Source organism: Anomaloglossus baeobatrachus, chromosome 8, assembly GCF_048569485.1.
Source record: "Anomaloglossus baeobatrachus isolate aAnoBae1 chromosome 8, aAnoBae1.hap1, whole genome shotgun sequence".
Lineage (NCBI taxonomy): Eukaryota > Metazoa > Chordata > Amphibia > Anura > Aromobatidae > Anomaloglossus > Anomaloglossus baeobatrachus.
This window is the reverse complement of record NC_134360.1, coordinates 87,347,628-87,372,605: the sequence shown is the minus strand read 5'-3', so window position 1 is coordinate 87,372,605 and position 24,978 is coordinate 87,347,628. Positions and strand designations below refer to the sequence as shown.

The 24,978-nt window shown below is 51.4% G+C and overlaps 1 protein-coding gene across 1 annotated transcript in view; it reads left to right on the top strand.

Moving 5' to 3' along the window:
• The window catches only part of GTPBP1 (GTP binding protein 1), a 109,441-nt gene that overhangs the window by 39,282 nt on the left and 45,181 nt on the right, over positions 1 to 24,978 (top strand). The window contains exons 5-6 of the mRNA XM_075321880.1: positions 7,669 to 7,792; positions 17,455 to 17,569. Coding sequence (XP_075177995.1) covers positions 7,669 to 7,792; positions 17,455 to 17,569 — 239 coding nt within the window. The remainder of the gene's footprint in view (positions 1 to 7,668; positions 7,793 to 17,454; positions 17,570 to 24,978) is intronic.

Sequence of the window (24,978 nt, the reverse complement as noted above, 5' to 3'; positions counted from 1 at the left end):
CGACCACTTACCCGCTTATGCGGGCGGTAAGCAGCACCTTGGTGCTGACCCCACTATTGCCACAGTGTTTTTTTTTGTGTACTTTATCCTTGTACTTATATTTGCAAGACCATACACAGACACACGCCAGCATTGCTGGGCGTGTTAGTGCGCCGAGGACAACAGCGCTGCGCGCTTGGACTATACTCACTGCAGCTTAGCTGAGTGAGTTTATCTGTGGGAAACTGCCGCGCTGGAGGCTGCGGCGCGGCTGAGACTTGTGGCTGTACGGTCGCTTCTTGGCGATATACCCCTAGATAGCTCTTAGGAGACAACAGCATGTCGTCAGCATAGAGCAAGGGGGCCAAGGCACAGGCTTTCTATGCTGTCTGTACCGCACGTGAGGCTGTTGTACCGGCAGGTTCCACTAACCCCTAATGGGTAGAGTCTCTGCTAGTGGTGGCCCAGAGAGGGCCACCTGTGAAACTGTCCAGAGGACAGAGTTTGCAGTTTTTTTGCTGATAAAATGTCTTGGACTATGAACAAAATTCTAGCAACTTTGCAGTCCAGGGTGGTGACTCAGACCAAGGGCATTGTTGAATCAAGGCTCCCCGGTCTCCCTCAGTTGGAACTAATCCGTGCTCCAAGGGGGTCCCATACATCCCAGACTGAAGGCTCTGACACGGACGACAGTCCCAGACAGCCTAAGCGAGCTCGCTGGGAGAGACCCTCGACTTCACACACTGGTCAGGATCTCAGCGAGGGGATTCTCTGTATGATAAGGTAGCTGGTCAGGTTTCTGATCCTGAGACCGCTTTCATTCTGGATGCTCCTAATGGGACGCCATGGTGAATGATCTCATAGCGCCCATCAATACACTGGTGGATATTTCTCCCTCAGCCCCTCCAGTGGAGGAGGCAGCTTCAGCAGGAGAAATTCCATTTCAGGTATCCCAAGCGTAAATTCAGTACCTTTTGGGCCTCTCTGACTCAGAGGAGCAGTCCAGAAACACTACGCTTATCCAGACAAGCTTTTCTCCACCGCGCCATCCTCCATAGTTGCAGTGGAAGATGGGACTTCACTTAAAGATGCCATTGACAGACAGATGGACCTCTGGTTGAAATCTGTCTGTGAAGCTATCGGCGTGTCGTTTGCTCCGGCATTCGCAGCCGTATGGGCACTCCAAGCTATTTCAGCTGGTCTTGCGCAGATAGACACTGTCACACGTACATCTGTGCCGCAGGTGGCGTCCTTAACCTCGCATGCATTGCGACTTACGCTATTCATGCTGTCCTGGACTCTACGGGGCGTACGCCGGTGGCATACGCCAACTCCGTGGTTTTGCGCAGACCCTTGGGGTTAAGGGAATGGAAGGCAGCTCCTGCTTCCAAAAAGGGCTTAACCAGTTTGCCATTATCTGGTGACAGACTGTTGGCTGAGCGATTTGATGAAATCATTAAACAGGCCAAGGGTAAGGATTCTTCCTTACACCAGCCCAGATCAAACAAAACCCAAGGAAGGACAGTCGACGTTTCGGTCCTTTCCAGGCTCGGGCTGGTCCCAATTTTCCTAGTCCAAAAGGACTCAAAAGGCTCAGAGGGGCTCAAACTCCTGGCGGGCTCAATCACGCCTACAGAAGGCAGCCGGAGGAACCGCTACCAAGGCGGTTTCCTCATGACTTTCAGCCCTCTCTCTCCGCATCCACGGTCGGTGGCAGACTCTCCCGCTTTGGCGGCATTTAGCTGCCACAGGTCAAAGACCGGTGGGTGAGAGACATTTTGTCTCACGTGTACAGGATAGAGTTTTGTTCTCGTCCTCCGGCTCGATTCTTCAGAACTTCCCCACCTCTCGACCGAGCCGATGCTCTTCTGCAGGCAGAAGGAGTGATAATCCCTGTTCCTCTTCAGGAACAAGGTCACGGTTTTTACTCCAATCTGGTTGTGGTGCCAAAAAAGGACTGCTCTTCCGTTCCGTTCTAGACCTCAAACTGCTCAAAAAGCAGTGTAAACCAGGCGGTTCCGGACGGAATCCCTCCGCTCCGTCATTGCCTCAAGGTCTCAAGGAGATTTCCTAGCATCAAGAGACATCAGGATGCTTATCTCCACGTGCCAATTGCTCCAGAGCACCAGCGTTTGCTGCGATTCGTTATGGAAAACGAGCATCTTCAGTTCGTAGACCTGCCCTTAGGTCTGGCGACAGCCCCACGGGTTTTCACCAAGGTCACGGCAGCAGTGGTAGCAGTCCTGCACTCTCAGGGTCACTCTGTGATCCCTTACTTGGACGATCTACTTGTCAACGCACCCTCTCAAGAGGCATGCCAACGCAGCCTGAACGTTGCGCTGGAGACTCTCCAGAGTTTCGGGTGGATCATCAACTTTTCAAAGTTAAATCTGACACCGACCCAATCACTGACATATCTTGGCATAGAGTTCTAACTCTCTCAGCGATAGTGAAGCTTCCGCTGGACAAACAGCGTTCACTACAGACGGGGGTGCAGTCTCTCCTTCAAGGCCAGTCACGCCCCTTAAGACGCCTCATGCACTTCCTAGCGAAGATGGTAGCAGCAATGGAGGCAGTCCCTTTCGCGCAGTTTCATCTGCGTCCACTTCAATGGGACATTCTCCGCCAAAGCGATGGGAAGTCGACGTCCCTAGACAGGAACGTCTCCCTTTCTCAGACGGTCAAGGACTCTCTTCAGTGGTGACTTCTTCCCACCTCATTTTCAAAAGGAAGGTCCTTCCTACCCCCATCCTGGACGGTGGTCACGACAGACGTGAGTCTGTCAGGGTGGAGAATAGTCTTTCTCCACCACAGGGCTCAGGGTACGTGGACTCAGCAGGAGTCCACCCTTCAGATCAATGTTCTGGAAATCTAAGCAGTGTATCTTGCCCTGCAAGCCTTCCAGCAGTGGCTGGAATGCAAACAGATCCGAGTTCAGTCGGACAACTCCACAGCGGTAGCATACATCAACCACAAAGGCAGAATACGCAGTCGGCAAGCCTCCCAAGAAGTCCGGCGGACTCTGATGTGGGTGGAAGACAGAGCATCCACCATATCCGCAGTTCACATCCCGGGCGTAGAAAACTGGGAAGCAGACTTCCTCAGTCGCCAGGGTATGGACGCAGGGGAATGGTCTCTGCACCCGGACGGGTTTCAGGAAATCTGGGGCCTTCGGGGGAGGCCGGACGTCGACCTAATGGCGTCTAGGCACAACACCAAGGTCACGAGTTTCATGGTGTGGTCTTACGATCAACGAGCTCTGGCGGCAGGCGCCTTAGTTCAGGATGGGTCGCAGTTCCAGCTACCCTATGTGTTTCCCCCTCTGGCACTGTTGCCCAGAGTGCTACGCAAGATCAGCTCCGATTGCCGCCGCGCCATCCTCGTCGCCCCAGACTGGCAGAGGAGGTCGTGGTACCCGGATCTGTGGCATCTCACAGTCGGCTGGCCGTGGGCACTACCAGACCGGCCAAACTTACTGTCCCAAGGGCCGTTTTCCATCTGAATCCTACGGCCCTGAACCTGACTGGGTGGCCATTGAGTCCTGGATCCTAGCGTCTTCAGGATTATCTCATGACGTCATTGCCACTATGTGACGGGCTAGGAAGCCGACGTCTGCCAAGATCTACCACTGGACGTGGAAGATATTCTTACCTTAGGGCTCTGCTCAGGGAGTGTCTCCCTGGCCATTTGCATTGCCTACTTTTCTTTCCTTCCTGCAATCGGGTTGGGAAACAGGTTTGTTGCTCGGCTCCCTTAAAGGACAAGTTCCAGCGCTGTCTGTATTCTTTCAGAAGCGCCTAGCACGACTTCCTCAGGTACGCACGTTCCTGCAGGGGGTTTGTCACATTGTCCCTCCGTACTGAGGCCGTTAGACCCATGGGATCTGAACAGGGTACTAATTGCTCTCCAGAAGCCGCCCTTCGAGCCTCTGAGGGATGTTTCACTTTCTCGACTTTCACAGAAAGTGGCCTTTCTGGTAGCGGTCACGTCTCTTCGGAGAGTGTCCGAGCTAGCAGCGCGGTCATCCAAAGCTCCCTTCCTGGTGTTTCACCAAGACAAGGTAGTGCTGCGCCCGATTCCGGAGTTTCTCCCTAAGGTGGTATCCCCTTTTCATCACAATCAGGATATCTCCTTACCTTCCTTTTGTTCTTATCCATTTCATCGATATGAAATGGATTTGCATTGTTGGATCTGGTGAAGAGCACTCAGAATCTACACTTCCCGCACGGCGCCCCTGCGCCGATCGGATGCACTCTTTGTCCTTGTCACTGGTCAGCGCAAGGGGTCGCAGGCTGCCAAATCCACCCTGGCTCGATGGATCAAGGAACCAATCCTTGAAGCCTACCGTTCTGCTGGGCTTCCGGTTCCATCAGGGCTGAAGGCCCATTCTACCAGAGCCGTGGGTGCGTCCTGGGCATTACGGCACCAGGCTACGGCTCAGCAGGTGTGCCAGGCGGCTACCTGGGCGAGTCTGCACATCTTCACCAAACGTTATCAGGTGCATGCCTACGCTTAGGCGGATGCCAGCCTAAGTAGAAGAGTCCTGCAGGCGGCGGTTGCCTCCATGTAGGGAAGGGCTGTTTTTACAGTCCAAACTTGAGGTATTAATTTACCCACCCAGGGACTGCTTTTGGACGTCCCAATCGTCTGGGTCTCCCAATGGAGCGCCGAAGAAGAAGGGAATTTTGTTACTTACCGTAAATTCCTTTTCTTCTAGCTCCAATTGGGAGACCCAGCACCCGCCCCTGTTCCTTCGGGATTTTTGGTTGTTCGGGTACACATGTTGTTCATGTTGAATGGTTTCAGTTCTCCGATGTTCCTTCGGATTGAATTTGTTTAACCAGTTATTGGCTTTCCTCCTTCTTGCTTTTGCACTAAAACTGAAGCAGCCCGTGATCCCACGGGGGGTGTATAGGCAGAAGGGGAGGGGCCTTACACTTTTTAGTGTAATACTTTGTGTGGCCTCCGGAGGCAGTAGCTATACACCCAATCGTCTGGGTCTCCCAATTGGAGCTAGAAGAAAAGGAATTTACGGTAATTAACAAAATTCCCTTCTTTGGTGTAGTGATTACGGGTGGGCAGGTGTAAACCCACTTTAAGGCCTTGTGCGCACTAGGCGTTTTTGCCGCGTTTTTAGCGGCGTTTTTTACCGCGTTTTTGTGCTGAAAACGCAGTGACATTGCTTCCCCAGCAATGTCAATGGGTTTTCATAAGTGCTGTCCGCACACAGCGTTTTTTTTTAGCTGCGTTTTTGTGGTGACCACAAAAACGCAGCATGTCAATTATTTCTGCGTTTTTCACTGCGTTTTTCACCCATTGAATTCAATGAGATGTTAAAAACGCAATGAAAAATGCATATAGCCGCGTTTCTAAAACTAAAAACGCAGCTATAAACGCAAGTGGTGGGTACTACAGTGACGTGTACAGGAAGAGGATTCCTTCTGTTGGTAAACACAGAAGCGTGAATCCTCCCGGTACCGCCACTGCTGCTTCCACCTCCCGTCCTGTGCATGTCAGCTCCGTGCGGCGCCATGTCTGGGCGGGAGGTGGAGGCAGCGGCGAAAATAAAAGTGAACAGTAGAAAAAAAAAAAATGTCATATATACTCACCTGTCTGCAGGGTCCCGGTGCCATGCCCGCTCCCATCTCCCCCCGGTCCCGCCGTTCTGGCTGTGTGCAGTCTCCCCGGGGCAGGACCTTGCTTGCAGGACCTGGCGGTGGATCACCTGATGCAGTCACCTGACGCATCAGCTGATCGTAGTCTCGCCGGCTTTTTCGCGCCCGGCCGGCTATCTGCTGATCCTGCCGTCAGGGGACTTCATCAGCTGATTACCGGCAGCTCTTGCAGCGATCGGACGGGATCAGACTCCTGTCCAATCGATCGCTCCAGGAGCTGCCGGTAATCAGCACAGCACATAAGTGAGTATTATTATATTTTTTTTTTTTTTTTTTTCTACTGATGCATCAGCTGATTGTATAATCGGCTTTTATACAATCAGCTGATGTGTGATGTGATTCACATCCTTGAACCTGACAGATCATCTGATCGGTATGCCTTCCAGCAAACCGATCAGATGATATTGGATCCTGATTGGACGGCGCGGGACCCTGACCCAGGATTACTGCGGAGGGGGGTTTATTTCAATAAAGATGGAGTCACTAATTGTGTTGTGTTTTATTTCTAATAAAAATATTTTTCTGTGTTGTGGTTTTTTTTAATCTGTACTAGAAATTCATGGTGGCCATGTCTAATATTGGCGTGACACCATGAATTTCGGGCTTAGGGCTAGCTGATAATATACAGCTAGCCCTAACTCCATTATTACCCGGCTAGCCACCCGGCTTCAGGGCAGCTGGAAGAGTTGGATACAGCGCCAGAAGATGGCGCTTCTATGAAAGCGCCATTTTCTGGGGTGGCTGCGGACTGCAATTCGCAGTGGGGGTGCCCAGAAAGCATGGGCACCCTGCACTGTGGATTCCAATCCCCAGCTGCCTAGTTGTACCCGGCTGGACTCAAAAATTAGGCGAAGCCCACGTCATTTTTTTTTTTTTAATCATTTCATGAAATAATTAAAAAAAAAGGGCTTCTCTATATTTTTGGTTCCCAGCCGGGTACAAATAGGCAGCTGGGGGTTGGGGGCAGCCCGTACCTGCCTGCTGTACCCGGCTAGCATACAAAAATATGGCGAAGCCCATGTCATTTTTTTTTTCTTTTTGGGCAAAAAACTGCATACAGTCCTGGATGGAGGATGCTGAGCCTTGTAGTTCTGCAGCTGCTGTCTGCTCTCCTGCATACACTAGTGAATGGAGGATGCTGTGACTTGTAGTTCTGCAGCTGCTGTCTGCTCTCCTCCATACACTAGTGAATGGAGGATGCTGAGACTTGTAGTTCTGCAGCTGCTGTCTGCTCTCCTGCATACACTAGTGAATGGAGGATGCTGAGACTTGTAGTTCTGCAGCTGCTGTCTGCTCTCCTGCATACACTAGTGAATGGAGGATGCTGAGACTTGTAGTTCTGCAGCTGCTGTCTGCTCTCCTGCATACACTAGTTCTGCAGCTGTCTGCTCTCCTGCATACAATGAACATTTTGAAGAAGGAAATGACATCAGACCTTTTTTTTTTTTTTTTTTTCATCAACAATCTTTAATGGCATTGTGCACTGATTAAAAACGCAGTGAGCAAAAACGCAGCAAAAAACGCACCAAATCGCGGCAAAAACGCATGCGTTTTTGCCGCGTTTTTTTAGCCGCGGTTGCGTTTTTTTTAGACAAAAACGCACATAAAAACGCAGCGTGAAAAAAACGCCTAGTGCGCACATACCCTAACACTATCACGCTTTTTTGTGCTACTGTTCAGAGTTACATCCAGCTGTTAATTTATTTGTAAATATCTAGGAATAATATCCATAAAATGGCAAAACACAACTACAATTAATAATTCTAGATAATCTTTTTCTTAAAGCTGAGGTCAATATCTGCTAAAATGGGGAATTCGGGAAAGCAGGCACGATCTCTGATCTAATCAACCAGATTTTTATCTGTCAGATGTTCTGACTTGGGTTTAAAACTTTTGATTTGAAGTCGTGGTTGTAATTGTCATCTTCAAGTGTGGAGCTGTATTTAGCATTTTAATTCTAGCATAAAGTGTACTTCTGTTATAAAGTGTCCAATGTATTTCCCCCCTTCCTTAGGTGGGCAGTAATGCCGGCATAGTGGGTATGACAAAGGAGCACTTAGGATTGGCGCTGGCTTTGAATGTTCCAGTCTTTGTGGTGGTAACAAAGATTGATATGTGTCCAGCAAACATATTACAAGGTAAATACTAACTCCTTTCTGAATTCACCCTCCATTGTTCACTTTGGATTGTTGCTTGGCTGGATCTGTTTTAAAGCATTAATTTTCATTCTAAGGCTATGTGCGCACTAGAAAAGTGATTTTTCTCAAGAAAATTTCTTGAGAAACTTCTGGGAGTTGAAGATTACTGCATCTGCATTAAAAAAACGCACCAAATCCGCGGGAAAAAACGCATGCGGTTTTACCGCGGTTTTTCCGCAGGTTGGTCCCTGCGTTTTTTTCATGCTGTAACTACTGCAATAAATATAGATAATAGATAGATAATCAATAGACAGATAATGGATAGAGGGAAAGATGGATAGATGAATAGATAGATAGATAATAGATAGATGAGAAAGACCTATATAATGTCCCACCTCCCTGCATATTCTAACCTGGCACCCTTTAGTGACTTTCATGTGGCACTAAAGGGTGCCTAGCCTTGTATTTAGCCATAAAATAAATAAATAAAAAAAAACCCCACGTGAGGTCCCCCCGTGTATTGTAGCCAGCTAGGGTAAAGCAGACGGCTACAGCCTGCAGACCACCGCTGGCAGCTTCACCTTGGCTGGTAATCCAAAACAGAGGGCACCCCACGCTGTTATTTTTACATTAAATAAATAATTTAAAACAAAAAACATGGGGTCCCCCCCCAAATTGGATCACCAGTCAAGGTAAAGCGGACAGCTGTGGTCTGATATTCTCAGACTAGGGAGGTCCACTGTTATTGTACACTCCCCAGTTTAAAAATAGCAGGCCGCAGCCGCCCCAGAAGTGGCGCATCCATTAGACGTGCCAATCCTGGCGCTTCGCCCCAACTCATCCCGTTGCCCTGGTGCGTTGGCAAACGAGGTAATATATGGGGTTGATGCCAGATGTGTAATGTCACCTGGCATCAAGCCCTGGGGTTCATGTCACGCGTCTATCAGATACCCGACATCACCAACCCAGTCAGTAAGAAATAAAAAATAGACAACAAAAAAAGTTTTATTTGAAAAAACACTCCCCACATAGCCTCTTTCACCAATTTATTGAAAAGAACAATCAATTCCACGTCCGGCGTAATCCAATAAGGGGAGGGCGTCCCACGGCGATCCATACCATAGTCACTGTCCCATTCAATGAAGAACAGAATGTTCCCCATTGGCTGGGAGAGCAATGCAGTGACCTGAGCTAACATAAATAGCCCAGGTCACTGCAGGGGATGACTAGCGCTGCTGTCAGGAGGATAGATGAGATAATTACCTGCTGTGATGATCTCCTGCAGTCCTGCCATCAGCGCTGTCACTGCCTTCTATGCCCGCTGCGTTGTCAGCAGTATCGCGAGAGCCCGTGACGTCACCGCTAGTGACAGTCTTGGGCCGCTCGCGAGACGGGCATAGACAGCAGTGACCGCGGTGATGTCAGGAGGCAGGAGATCATCACAGCAGGTAATGATCTCATCTCACCTCCTGACTGCAATGCTCAGCATCCCCCGCGGCTGCACGCACTGCTGTGTGTCAGTGTCTGCCTGCGCTGCAGGGTGACAAGCTGCTGACACTGCGGGCAGACACTGACACACAGCAGGGCAGGCAGCGGCGGGACACAGACTGCACGGGCACCTGCCGGACATCACACGGAAGCGCTTCTGTGCGGCGTCCAGGGAGTGTGACGTGTGTGTTTACTCTGCTCTGCCTCCTCTTCCTGGCATAATGACATCACTTCTTGCAAAACCGCAGGCAGCGATGAGCAATTACCGCAGGTAAATCGTGGCTATACCGAGGGTATACCGCACATCATTTGCTACCTGCGGTATACCCCCGGAATTTCGCGATTACTTTACAGTGAATGGAGTGAAATTCCGGGGGTATACCGCAGGTACCTGCGGAAAATAATGGACATGCTCATTTTCTCAAGAAAGTTTCTTGAGAAAAATCCGCAGTGTGCGCACAGCTATTTTTTGTTACCATATGTTTTGCTGGGAAATGTCTGCAGAAAGATTTCAAACCTTTCTCAAGATATTTCCGCAGCAAATCCGCGGGTAAAACTGCCTAGTGCGCACATAGCCTACGGTGTAAAATGTGGCAATGCGGTCCTGTAAAGTCTCATCTGGGGATATACTGCACATCATCCACTGTCACTCTTATTTTATTGGGGGGGTGAAGGGGGGGGGAGGGGGCGGGTGAAGGGGGGGGAGGGGGGGGAAACCCCTCAAAATTTTTCTATTTTAAAAAAAAATATAAGTATGAAATCAATTCTAAAATCAGCTTGTTAAAAAAAAATTTGGTTTAAAGCTCCGCTACGAAAATATCCAAAACTAAGTCTAATATCAAAGAATTACCGTATTTTTTGGCCTATAAGACGCACCGGACCATAAGGCTATGTGCGCACGTCGCGTAAAAACATGCAGTTACGCTGCGCTTTGTAGCGCAGCGTAACTGCATGCGTCCTGCGTCCCCTGCACAGTCTATGGAGACTGTGCAGGGGCCGTGCGCACGTGGCGTTTAAGAGCGCAGCGCTTCGGCTACTGCCGAAGCGCTGCGCAAAAAGAAGTGACATGTCACTTCTTTCCTGCGCTTTGCCGGCAGCTCCTGCTCTGTCTATGGCAGGAGCTGCAGGCAGAGCGCATGGAATCGGCGCTCACTACGGACATTTCTGCAGCGATCTAAAGCGCACATGTGCTCTTCAGATCGCTGCAGAAATTTCTGCAGGGCTTGTACGCAACGTGCGCACATAGCCTAAGACGCACCCAGGTTTTAGTAGTGTAAAATAGGGGAAAAAAAAATTGAAGCAAAAACTGTGGTAAAATATTAACCTAAATAACATACTGTAATATTTCACCAATGTAACTGTAAACAACTAAACAGCGGCAAACAAGGGAAATGAGACTAATAGTGATGAGCGAGTACTAAAAAGCTCGGGTGCTCGAAGCTCGGGCCGAGCCTCCCAAGATACTCGTGTACTCGGGCCGAGCAACGAGCCCAATGTTATCCTATGGGAGACCCGAGTATTTTTGTGAAATGACCCCCCGGCAGCATGGAGAAACCCTAAAAATGGCACAAAAGTCTCAGAAGAGTGCTCAAATGACATGGCAACAGCATGGGGAAGACACCTTGAAGCATTTATCACTCAAAAGTCACAGCTGTGAACAATTTTGTCCGCGTTTTACGCCATTTTTACGGACTCACCAGAAAACCTTCCAAAATGACCCCAAAATGATTTTTCATGGCGGAAATGTTAAGGGCACATACCCAATAGTGAGATAGAGCTGGTGTATGTTACTTTTTGAGATTAATACATGAAAGATTTTACGTGAAAACATTGTGTGGCACTCCGATGTCCCTGAGAAGAGACGTACATGAAGGCCTCTTGAGTCTAATGTGCCCATTTTGAGGAAGTGAGTCTTTGTAGTATTTTCCTTTGCCAGGGCAGTCCAAAATTGTGAGGTTCACCAATGCCCCTGCATACAGACGTGCATGAGGGCCTGTAAACCTGAAGTGCCCATTGTAAGGAAGTGGGTCTATTTCAGTATAGCCCTTTGCCAGGGCAGCCAAAAATTGGGAGGCTCCACATTGTCCCTGGATAGAGACGTGCATGAGGGCCTGTAAACCTGAAGTGCCCATTTGTAATGAAGTGGGTCTATTTCAGTATAGCCCTTTGCCAGGGCAGCCAAAAATTGGGAGGCTCCACATTGTCCCTGGATAGAGACGTGCATGATGGCCTGTAAACCTGAAGTGCCCATTGTAAGGAAGTGGGTCTATTTCAGTATAGCCCTTTGCCAGGGCAGCCAAAAATTGGGAGGCTCCACATTGTCCCTGGATAGAGACGTGCATGATGGCCTGTAAACCTGAAGTGCCCATTGTAAGGAAGTGGGTCTATTTCAGTATAGCCCTTTGCCAGGGCAGCCAAAAATTGGGAGGCTCCACATTGTCCCTGGATAGAGACGTGCATGATGGCCTGTAAACCTGAAGTGCCCATTGTAAGGAAGTGGGTCTATTTCAGTATAACCCTTTGCCAGGGCAGCCAAAAATTGGGAGGCTCCACATTGTCCCTGGATAGAGACGTGCATGAGGGCCTCAAAACATTAAGTGTCCATTTTAAGGAAGTGGGTGTATTATAGTATAGCCCTTAGGCAGGGCAGCCAAAAATTGGGAGGCTCCACGTTGTCCCTGGGTAGAGACGTGCATGAGGGCCTCAAAACATTGTTCCCATTGCAAAGGAGCGGGTCTCCTGTCGTTGTAATGTCCATTCTGCAAAGAATGGGCGAAAAAATTTACCACTGGGGGTATACCTGAAACAAAGGCCTAAGTATTGCAATTTGTAACGGTCATCATCATGGTGGCGCATGAGGAGAAGGAGGAGCAGTCCAGCGATTATCCAAAGTCCAGAAGTGTGTACCCATGGGTGAGTGGAGGTACATGGCAAACTTTCAATTCCGCTCTCATTTGCTGGTGGTGTGGTGAAGTCTGTCCCAATCCAACCCTTGTTCATCTTGATCAGAGTCAGCCTGTCAGCATTTTCAGTTGACAGGCGGGTGCGTTTATCTGTAATGATTCCACCTGCGGCACTAAAAACACGCTCTGACAAAACGCTAGCAGCAGGGCAGGCCAGGACTTCCAAGGCGTAGAGAGCCAATTCATGCCACGTGTCCAGCTTGGATACCCAATAATTGTAAGGCACAGAGGAATGTCGGAGTACAGTTGTTCGATCTGCAAGGTACTCCTTCAGCATCTGGGCAAACTTAGGATTTCTTGTGGCACTACCCCGCACCTCAGGGGCTGTGGTACGTGAGGGGCTGAGAAAACTGTCCCACATCTTAAAGACTGTTCCCCTACCTCTGGCGGATTGGACTTGTGCCTCTCTCGGCTGTACGCCTCGGTTGTCCACTGATTCCTGACCTATGCCACTAGCGTTTTGTGAGGGGAATGCTTTGCCTACTTCCGTGAGTATGGCCTTCCGGAACTGCTGCATTTTGGTTGACCTCTCCTCCACGGGAATAAGAGACAAAAAGTTCTCCTTGTAGCGTGGGTCTAACAGTGTTACCAACCAGTAATGATTGTCGGCCAAGATGTTCTTAACGCGAGGGTCACGAGACAGGCAGCTTACCATAAAGTCAGCCATGTGTGCCAGACTCTTAACAGCCAGGACTTCAGTAGCCTGACCAACAAGATGACTGAACATGCTGTCCTCCTCCTCCTCCTCCTCCTCCTCCTCCTCCTCATCTACCCTGTCCTCTGGCCAGCCACGCTGAACCGAGGATATGACTGGTGTGCATGTCATATCCTCAATTTGGCCGGAGAGTTGCTCCATGTCTTCATCCTCCTCCTCGTCATAGTCCTCCACTGCACGTTGTGATGAGATGAGGCTGGGCTGTGTGTTATCACCCACACCCACTACTGTTTCTTGCTGCAACTCATCGCGCTCCGCCTGCAATGCATCATGTTTGTTTTTCAGCAGAGACCGTTTTAGAAGGCAGAGTAGCGGTATGGTGACGCTAATAATGGCGTCATCACCACTCACCATCTTGGTGGAGTCCTCAAAGTTTTGGAGGATGGTACATAGGTCTGACATCCATCTCCACTCCTCAGGTGTTATGTGTGGAGTTTGACCCATTTCCCGACGGCTTAGGTGATGCAGGTACTCAACAACTGCCCTCTTCTGCTCACATATCCTGACCAACATGTGCAGAGTTGAATTCCAACGCGTGGGGACATCACACACCAGTCTGTGAGCCGGAAGATGCAAACGGCGCTGAAAGCCGGCAAGGCCGGCTGAAGCAGTAGGTGACTTTCGAAAATGTGCAGACAGGCGGCGAACTTTTACCAGCAGATCAGACAGCTCTGGGTATGACTTTATAAACCGCTGAACCACGAGGTTGAGCACATGGGCCACGCATGGAACATGTGTCAGCTGGCCTCGCCTCAAAGCCGCCACCAGGTTCCGGCCATTGTCACACACGACCTTTCCTGGCTTTAGGTTCAGAGGTGTGAGCCAGTGATCTGCCTGCTGTTTCAGAGCTGTCCACAGCTCTTCTGCATTGTGGGGTTTGTCACCTATGCAGATTAGCTTCAGCACAGCCTGTTGCCGCTTCGCCGAGGCAGTGCTGCAGTGCTTCCAGCTTGTGACTGGTGTGGAGGGCACAGTGGATGAGGATGCGCAGGAGGAGGAGGAGGCTGAAGAGCATGACATTCCGGAGCTGTAGAGTGTGGGTGAAACACTGACTGAGGTAGGGCCTGCAAACCTTGGTGTGGGAAGGACGTGTTCCGTCCCTCGCTCAGACTGGGTCCCAGCTTCCACAATATTAACCCAGTGTGCCGTCAACGAGATGTAGCTGCCTTGCCCACAAGCACTTGTCCAAGTGTCTGTGGTTAGGTGGACCTTGGGTGAAACAGCGTTGTTCAGGGCACGTGTGATGTTTTGTGACACGTGGTTATGCAACGCGGGGACGGCACACCGGGAGAAATAGTGGCGGCTGGGGACCGAGTAACGTGGGACAGCTGCCGCCATCAGGTCACGGAATGCTTCTGTCTCCACCAGCCTAAAAGGCAACATTTCCAGCGCAAGCAGTCGCGAAATGTTAGCATTTAGAACTGTGGCATGTGGGGTGTTGGCAGTGTATTTGCGCCTGCGTTCAAAGGTTTGCTGAATGGATAACTGAACGCTGCGCTGGGACAAGGACGTGCTTGATGATGGTGTTCTTTCTGCGTAGGCAACTGCAGGTGCAGGAGTGGAGGAGGCTTGTTCGCAGGCAGCATGGACAGAGGATTGGCTCGCATGCACAACCAGCGAAGACGTAGCAGTGACATCAGCAAGCACTGCTCCTCGACTCTGTTGTACTTCCCACAAAGTCGGGTGCTTGGCTGACATGTGCCTGATCATGCTGGTGGTGGTCAGGCTGCTAGTTTTGGTACCCCTGCTGATGCTGGCACGGCAGGTGTTGCAAATGGCCTTTTTTGAATCATCTGGATCCAACTTAAAAAACTGCCAGACTCGGGAAGACCTAACATTTGTACAGGCACCTTGTGTCGTCGTGTTGTTCCGGGGAACGGTTGCCTGACTTCTGCCTGGGGCCACCACCCTGCTTCTTACTGCCTGTTGTGATGCTACGCCTCCCTCCCCCTGTGCACTGCTGTCCTCGCTCTGCATATCCTCCTGCCAGGTTGGGTCAGTTACTGGATCATCCACCACGTCGTCTTCCTCTTCCGCACCCTGCTCCTCCTCCTGACTTCCTGACAATTGTGTCTCATCATCGTCCACCACCTGTTGGGACACGTTGCCAACTTCGTGAGAACGTGGCTGCTCAAATATTTGGCTATCTGTACAGACGATCTCCTCATGACCCACTTCAATATGAGCTATGGAAACGTGAACAGCTCTTCCGAGTGTCCAAGTGTGGGATCATTAATGTCCGAGGAGGACGTGTACTCAGCCTGGTGGTAGGAAGGAGGATCAGGTTCAGAAATGTGCGGTGCAGTATCACGGCTACTGACACTTGACCGTGTGGAAGACAGAGTGTTTGTGGTGGTGCCAATCTGACTGGAAGCATTATCTGCTATCCAACTAACAACCTGTTGACACTGGTCTTGGTTCAAGAGCGGTGTACTGCTGCGGTCCCCAAGAATTTGGGACAGGACGTGCGAGTGACTAGATGTGGCCCTTTGTTGTGGCAAAATTAGAGCTTGCCCACGACCTCGGCCTCTTCCTGCACCACCATCACGTCCACTTCCTTGTTCCTTGCCAATGCCCTTGCGCATTTTGCAATGCTGTGCACTGCTGACGTGTATATTCACTACTTGTGCGTTATATCAAAGTTTGTGGAAATTGCACACAAGTGCACCTGTACGCTGCCACCAACAGGCACACACGTGCGGTTTTAAAAACCAAGCACGGACGCAATAAGAACCTAACAGGTTTTTTTGGGGAGCGACAATTACAGACAAGTCAGACACTATCTGGACTGTTTTACACTGTGTACACCAGCCCCAGATATGATGAAGGCTGGTATACGGTCACCACTACCCTGCCTGCCTGCCTGCCTGTATACTGGTACAATAGTCCTGACAAGGACTCTTTTGGTCACTAGCCTGTATTCAGACCTGGCTATACCCTGCCTGTATATAGCAACAATAGTCCTGAGAAGGACTCTGCTACTGTACTCCGTCCTGGCTATACCCTGCCTGCCTGTATACAACTAGAATAGTCCTGAGAAGGACTTTTGGTCACACTGTTTGCAGCCCTGCAACTGAAAAAGCTATAAAGGGCCGCAAAGCTTTCCCTGAATCAGCGACACTCTCCCTGCACTCACTGTCTGGATAGCTGTGAGCAGAGCACAGCGCGCCGGCCGATATAAAGGCTCGGTCACGCTGTGCAGGCCGGCCAATCACTGCAATTCCACAACTAACAGGGCTGTGGCATTGCAGTGGTCTGCCAGCCAATCCCTGCATGAGGGCTGGCTCTCAAAAGAGCGCCAACATGCAGAAATGAAGACCACGAGTACAGCACGAGTATCGCGAGATTACTCGGTCCCCGCCGAGCAGCCCGAGTACAGCGATACTCGTGCGAGTACAGAGTAGTGACAAGCATGCTCGCTCATCACTAGAGACTAACTTTGTCCAAGTAGTGGACAACCCCTTTAAGGAGAACTATAGCATGTCCTGTATGGCATGCTTGGAGTTCTAGTTCAGCACAGTAATGTGATTTTTTTCCTCTCTGGTACAGTACTTTACTTTATTAGGGGGGGCGACTTTATTGTACTGTAACTTCTTACTTCTACTTCTTACCGGAGCAGACTCCAGCTATGGTAATGATGTACGGGGAGCCTGTTCCTGCCGCCATGTTAGAAACCTGGAAGTACTGTATTACATTGATGTAATGAAGAGGCAGGGCCAGTGGGGGGCTGTGCTGTCCTGTGCCCTGGCTTTTCATTTACGGCAGCGCTTCATCTGGAGAGGAAGACTGTCCACTTCATGGTCCCCAGCGCATGGCCGGGCCAGGCTGACATGCTTGGGTAACTGCACTAAGCACAGGTTAACATGTGGCGGCGGCAGTCATTTCCGCACCGGAGTGGTGCTGATACACTAGCCGCCACCAGCACGCTGCTCCCGCCGGCACTCTGCTACAGCTCTGTAATAGCAGGTAGACAATCCCCCCCCCCTCCCCCCAGCAGCAGCAGGAAGGCGGTGGCTGCAGAGAGACAATGTGTGCCGGCTATTACAGGAACGAAGTACCGCAGTGCCTGCTCCCCATGTCCTCTCTCGGCGCGCGCTGGCTTTAGTGCTGAGAGGTGGGGCGTGGGGAAGCAGTGTGTATTTATGGGGTTAATTAGCAGGCTCATGTGGTTGCTCCAGCAGGGGATTCTTCAGCGGAGACCCTCTCCTGTCATTGTAAAGTCCAGTCCAGCACCGTCCTTTGCCCCTCAAGCTATCAAGCCCCATATAATCATATATTCAGACTATAAGACGCACCCCCCACTATCCCCCAAAATTTGGAGGGAAAAAAAGTGCGTCTTATAGTCCGAAAAATACTGCACTCAAGTGTCCATATTACGGGAAACAAGGTGAACATTTGAAGCTTTTTATGTTTTCTTTCTTGCATAGAAACTATGAAGAACGTGAAATTATTATTTTTCTTAAAGATTATAAATGAATTTTTGTGTGACTTTGTAGAAACCCTGAAGCTGCTGCAGAGGCTGCTGAAATCTCCTGGCTGCAGAAAAATCCCAGTCTTGGTGCAAAACAAAGATGATGTTATTGTCACCGCTTCCAACTTCAGCTCTGAAAGGTACAAATCTGTGCCCTTAAAATTAGGAGGGGTACATGTGATTGTTTACTCTTCAGTGGCAAAAGGTGTTGTCTCCCAGCTATTCTTGCCATTTAAGAATAAAGATTCTGCATTGCTGTTACAGCTCCTCTAATAATGGAAACCTTATCATGAAGGTGGTCAGAGACTTGGAAAGGGTTGTCCACTCTCAACAAACTTTTACCCATATGCTCAGTGTTTTGGGAAAAAATAAATTTCAAACTGATCTTTTACTCTCTGTCTCCTCTGGTCCAGTGCAGTGTCTCCCGGTCTTTGTTAATGGATATCACTGTATAAACACTGCAGCCAATCGCTGAGATCTGTAGCTCTTGTGATGTAGGCGGCGGTATAAGCACTGGGCTCAGTGATTGGCTGTAACATCGTCTAAGTCAGAGGTCTCAAACACTCGGGCCGCATGTGGCCCCTGAGGCTGCTTGTTGCGGCCAGAGTGCCTGCAAACCCGTTACTATGCAGGGTGCCGGCACGGTTTTACTACAGTGGATTCATTTGCGGCATAGCGTGGGCTAGGAGCTCTCTCCACTATACCAATCAGGACCGGAACAATAGCGGTCGCAGGGGTTGCCACACAGGAGTCACTGGAGGCAGCAGCCGTTCTGGAGATCACACGGTCCCGGCTACTTAAGCAATTGCGTGTTCCCTGCTGTCCACGCCCATAAACTCGCCCACCTCTTTCCGCTGAAGCCGATGCTGAGAGGTGGGCGGGATTATGGGCACAGTGATAACCCAGCCGCTGGCTTTGAGCATCTGCTGGGCGATGGATCCCCCACTGGGCCCCTGACAGTCTCTCCTCCAGCATACAGCGCATATGCTGCATGTTCCATTCATCAGAAGAGGAGAGAAATGCTGAGCACAGCCATCACCTACACTCCAGAGCCTCACAGTAGTAAGCCCCGCCCATGGGAGTAAGCCCCGCCCACCGCCACAGAGCTGCTGTGGAGTCTCAGGCCTGTGCAGGGAGTGCTGCATAAATGAGACTTCTGAGTAGTTTGTATCCCTCTCTCCTGCACTGCCATTGCTCTGTAGTCGGAAGTAGCAGGAGGCTCCAGAGGAACACAATGCGACCTAAAGTGAGTATTGGAGCTTGCTGAATGATGACTCTAGCTCCACTGCCCTCTTTTATCCTCCTATTTGCCTCACAGCTGCACTCTTCTGCCCCCCTCCCTGCACTATCCTGGCCCCCTCCCCCCACAGCTGCACTATCCTGGCCCCCTCCCCCCACAGCTGCACTATCCTGGCCCCCTCCCCCACAGCTGCACTATCCTGGCCCCCTCCCCCACAGCTGCACTATCCTGGCCCTCTCCCCCACAGCTGCACTATCCTGGCCCCCTCCCCCACAGCTGCACTATCCTGGCCCCCTCCCCCACTACCCTCTTCTAGCCTCCTATTTGCCTCACAGCTGCTCTGTCCTGCCCCCTCCCCCACTGCCCTGTAGCTGATGATATACCTCACTGCTGTCCTGTGATGGTGGCCCACCCACCTCATCTTCATGGTTTGCTGTCAGACATCCAACTTTCTTATTTCTTTGTATATACAGTAAGTACAAAATGCTCACATATACAGTTTATAAAGAAAAATCTAGTGTATATGGCTGCATTTGTGAATGTGTAGATATCTGGCATTTTTAAAATTCAGATACTAAAAAAAGCAGAATTAATACTAACAGGGCCAAAAAACCCTTTTAAAAATACCAAAACTCGTGTACCATTAAAAAAAAATACCATTTTTAGATGCAACATGAGTAAATCTGTTATTTTATAGCACAATATAATGTACAGAAAAAAAAGATGGATAGGGCTATATACCAGGATGGGGACAAAGCTAGAAGCATGGGATGGGAAAGCTGGGTGCTGAGGGAAAGAGGCTCTTTCCCTCAGCACCCAGCTTTCCCATGCTTTGCTATACATTTCTTTGTCGCTCCATTGGGAGACCAAGACAATTGGGTGTATAGCTTCTGCCTCCAGAGGCCACACAAAGTATTACACTTTAAAAAGTGTAACCCCTCCCCTCTGCCTATACACCCTCCCGTGCATCACGGGCTCCTCAGTTTTATGCTTTGTGTGGAAGGAGGCACACATCCACTCATCATCTCATTTTAGTTATATCGGTTGGAAGAAAAGTGGGCCCCCACTGGGCCCCCGGCATGTTCCCTTCTCACCCCACTATGTCGGCGGTGCTGTTAAGGTTGAGGTACCCATTGTGGGTACAAAGGCAGGAGCCTCATGCCGTCTCCTTCACCATCCCTTAGCGGCTCTGGGAGAAGTGGGATCCTGAGCGGTCATCCAGTCACTGGGACCGTGCTCCCTCCGCAGCCCCTCGGTGAATCTGTCGGACAGGAGTTTATTTATCCTCAGGGACCGGGCCCTGCATCACTAAGGTACTCTGTATCCCCATGGGGGATGTGCATGGAGCGCCTTCATCCCGCACGCTGCAGCAGCTGCTTATTTGTGACGGCCGGCGGACTTCCGCGCCGACCGCGCTTGTTTGTCGGCCGCGGTATTAAATTTAGTCCCCGGCTTCAATTGCGGCCTAGTAGCAAAACTCCCGCCCCCGGGCCTGTCTATCAGGGATAAGGGTGGGACTGCCGACCTGACGTCGGCTGTGAGGGCCAGAGCATCCTGTATGTTCCTCCCCCCCCTCACTGATCACTGTGGGGACTCCAGATTCCCGCACTTTTCTAACGCCGCCCACGGCTCCACTCCTCCCCTGAGAGCTCCGGCAGCCATTTCTTTGGCATTCTGCCTGTGGAGGATTTCCTGGAAAGAGCTCTGCAACGCTGAGAGACCTAAGGCAGGGAATCTGGAGGACACACACTCCGCTTTTTAGCGGTCGGTAAGCCACACCGGTCACCCGGTGCTGGTCCCCTTAGGGTGCCGGAATAGATACTATATATATTTATATATTTCTGTTCGGTCGGGCTATATACCCTTCCCATATACCCTCAGTGATCACTCTCCTAGGAGACAACAGCATGTCGTCCACAAGGAGCAAGGGTGCCAAGACACAGGGTTATTTTGCGACCTGTACCTCTTGTGCGGCTAAGTTACCTGCGGGTTCCACCTACCCTCACTGTGAGCAATGCTCAACCCCTGTTTTGCTTCCACAACCGGAGCCTCGGTCACTAGTGGGCCCCTCGGGTCAGGTAGAATCCCTTGCTCCCCCTGTCCAGGCGGCAGGGACAGAGTTTGCAGTTTTTGCTGAAAAACTCTGAGTCACTCTCACAATCCATGGCTCAGTCTATGGACAAATGGTCTGCCAAGCTGCTTGAAGCTTTGCAGTCCAGACCGGTCCCTACACAGGCCCCGGGCCCTGTTGGATCTTCACCCCCAGGCCCCTCTCTGCCCGCACCGCAGCACGTTCCCAGGGGGGGCCCTAGGTCTCACGTGGAGGACTCCGGCCCGGACCACAGTCCCAGACCGGCTAAGCGGGCACGCTGGGAATCTTCCCCGACTTCTTCACGCTGCTCGGGTTCCCAGCGTGAGGACTCTCTGGAGGACAAGGCGGACGTCGCAGCTCAGGGCTCTGACACTGACGTTGCCCTCAATCTTGATACACCTGAAGTGGACGCCATAGTAAATGATCTTATCTCGTCCATCAACCAGGTGTTAGATATCTCTCCCCCACCGCCACCTGTAGAGGAGTCGACTTCTCAGCAGGAGAAACACCAGTTTCGGTTCCCTAAACGTACACGGAGTGCGTTTTTCGATCACTCTAACTTCAGAGATGCTGTCCAGAAGCCCAGAGCGGTTCCGGACAAGCGCTTTACTAAGCGCCTTACTGACACACGTTACCCCTTCCCTTCTGACGTTAAGGGTTGGGCTCAATGTCCCAAGGTGGATCCCCCAGTCTCTAGATTGGCGGCTAGATCTGTGGTATCGGTTGCAGATGGATCATCGCTAAAGGATGCCACTGACAGGCAGATAGAGCTCCTGGTGAAATCCATCTATGAAGCCACGGGCGCGTCTTTTGCCCCGGCCTTTGCAGCCGTGTGGGCACTACAAGCTATCTCAGCTTGTCTGGCTGAGATTAATGCGGTTACACGTAATTCTGCTCCGCAGGTTGCGTCTTTGACTTCCCAGGCGTCGGCTTTTTCTTCCTACGCCATGAACGCAGTTTTAGACTCTGCTAGCCGTACAGCGGTGGCATCCGCTAACTCTGTGGCAGTCCGCAGGGCCATGTGGCTGCGCGAATGGAAGGCAGACTCTGCTTCCAAGAGGTTCTTAACCGGTTTGCCGTTTGCTGGCGACCGATTGTTTGGCGAACGATTGGATGAGATTATTAAGGAATCCAAGGGAAAGGACTCCTCCTTACCCCAGTCCAAACCAAAGAGACCTCAGCAACGACAAATACAATCGAGGTTTCGGTCCTTTCGTCCCTCCGCCAAGCCCCAATCCTCTTCGTCCAGCAGGCCGGAGAAAGGCCAGAGGAACTCCTATGCGTGGCGGGCTAAGTCACGCCCCCAAAAGGCCGCAGGAGGCACTGCTTCCAAGGCGGCCTCCTCATGACTCTCGGCATCCCCGAACCGCATCCTCGGTCGGTGGCAGGCTCTCCCGCTTTTGCGACGCCTGGTGGCCACATGTTCAAGACCGATGGGTGAGAGACATTCTGTCTCACGGTTACAGGATAGAGTTCAGCTCTCGTCCCCCGACTCGTTTCTTCAGAACATCTCCGCCCCCCGAGCGAGCCGATGCACTTTTTCAGGCGGTGAACGCTCTGAAGACAGAAGGAGTTGTGATCCCTGTTCCCCTCCAGGAACATGGTCGCGGCTTGTACTCCAACTTGTTTGTGGTGCCAAAGAAGGACGGCTCGTTCCGTCCCGTTCTGGACCTCAAACTACTCAACAGACATGTGAGAACCAGACGGTTTCGGATGGAATCTCTCCGCTCTGTCATCGCTTCGATGTCACAAGGAGACTTCCTAGCATCGATCGACATCAAGGATGCTTATCTCCATGTGCCGATCGCACCCGAACATCAACGCTTTTTGCGCTTCGCCATCGGGGACGAACACCTTCAGTTCGTGGCATTGCCTTTCGGCCTGGCGACAGCCCCACGGGTGTTCACCAAGGTCATGGCATCTGTTGTGGCGGTCCTACACTCTCAGGGCCACTCGGTGATTCCCTACTTAGACGTTCTTCTGGTCAGGGCACCCTCTCAGTTGGCGTGTCAAAACAGCCTTTCCGTCGCTCTGGCGACTCTCCAGCAGTTCGGATGGATCATCAACTTCCCAAAATCCAAGTTGACACCGACCCAATCACTGACGTACCTTGGGATGGAGTTTCATACTCAGTCAGCGGTAGTCATGCTACCGCTGGACAAACAGCTTTCTCTGCAGGCAGGGGTACAATCTCTTCTTCGGGGTCAGTCACACCCCTTGAGGCGCCTCATGCACTTCCTGGGGAAGATGGTGGCAGCGATGGAGGCAGTGCCCTTCGCGCAATTCCATCTGCGGCCACTCCAGTGGGACATTCTCCGCAAATGGGACAGGAGGTCGACGTCACTCGAGAGGAACGTCTCTCTTTCCCTTGCAACCAAGACGTCACTTCAGTGGTGGCTCCTTCCCAACTCTCTGTTGCAGGGGAAATCCTTCCTACCCCCCACCTGGGCTGTGGTCACGACGGACGCGAGCCTGTCAGGGTGGGGGGCGGTTTTTCTCCACCACAGGGCTCAGGGAACCTGGACTCCGATAGTCATCCCTTCAGATCAATATTCTGGAGATAAGGGCAGTGTATCTAGCCCTATTGGCCTTTCATCGGTGGCTGGAGGGCAGGCAGATCCGGATCCAGTCGGACAACGCCACGGCCGTCGCTTACATCAACCACTAAGGCGGCACTCGCAGTCGTCAAGCCTTCCAGGAAGTCCGACGAATTCTGCAGTGGGTGGAAGCCACAGCTTCCACCATCTCCGCAGTTCACATCCCGGGCGTAGAAAACTGGGAAGCAGATTTTCTCAGCCGACAGGGCATGGACGCGGGGGAATGGTCTCTTCACCCAGACGTGTTTCGAGAGATCTGTCGCCGCTGGGGAACGCCGGACGTCGATCTCATGGCGTCACGGCACAACAACAAAGTCCCGGCATTCATGGCCCGGTCTCAAGATCACAGAGCTCTGGCGGCGGACGCATTAGTTCAGGATTGGTCGCAGTTTCGACTTCCCTATGTATTTCCTCCTCTGGCGATGCTGCCCAGAGTGCTGCGCAAAATCAGGTCCGACTGTCGTCGCGCCATTCTCGTCGCTCCAGATTGGCCGAGGCGGTCGTGGTACCCGGATCTGTGGCATCTCACGGTGGGTCAACCGTGGGCGCTCCCAGACCGCCCAGACTTGCTGTCTCAAGGGCCGTTTTTCCATCTGAATTCTGCGGCCCTCAACCTGACTGTGTGGCCATTGAGTCCTGGCTCCTAGCGTTCTCAGGGTTATCTCAAGATGTCATTGCCACTATGAGACAGGCCAGGAAACCAACGTCCGTCAAGATCTATCACAGGTCTTGGAGGATCTTCTTATCGTGGTGCTCTGATAAGGGTTTTACTCCCTGGCCCTTTGCCTTACCCACTTTTCTTTCATTCCTTCAATCCGGAATGGACAAGGGTTTGTCTCTCGGCTCTCTCAAGGGACAAGTATCGGCGCTTTCCGTATTTTTTCAAAAGCGTCTAGCCAGGCTTCCGCAGGTCCGCACGTTCCTGCAGGGAGTTTGCCACATAGTCCCACCTTACAAGCATCCGCTGGAACCCTGGACCTCAACAGGGTGCTAACGGCTCTTCAGAAACCACCTTTCGAGCCGCTGCGGGAGGTCTCTTTATCACGTCTTTCGCAGAAGGTGGCATTTCTAGTGACAGTTACATCGCTCCGTAGAGTGTCGGAGCTGGCAGCGCTGTCATGCAAAGCCCCCTTCCTGGTTTTTCACCAGGATAAGGTGGTTCTACGTCCGGTCCCGGAATTTCTCCCTAAGGTGGTATCCCCTTTTCATCTCAATCAGGATATCTCCTTACCTTCATTTTTGCCCTCATCCAGTTCACCAATGTGAAAAGGATTTGCACTCGTTAGATTTAGTGAGAGCACTCCGGCTCTACGTGTCTCGCACGGCGCCCCTGCTCCGTTCAGATGCGCTCTTTGTCCTTGTCGCTGGCCAGCGTAAGGGTTCGCAGGCTTCCAAGTCAACCTTGGCTCGATGGATCAAGGAACCGATTCTTGAAGCCTACCGTTCTTCTGGGCTTCCACTTCCTTCACGGTTGAAAGCCCATTCTACCAGAGCCGTGGGTGCGTCCTGGGCATTGCGGCACCGGGCTACGGCTCAGCAGGTGTGCCAGGCAGCTACCTGGTCTAGTCTGCACACTTTCACGAAACACTATCAGGTGCATACCTATGCTTCGGCAGACGC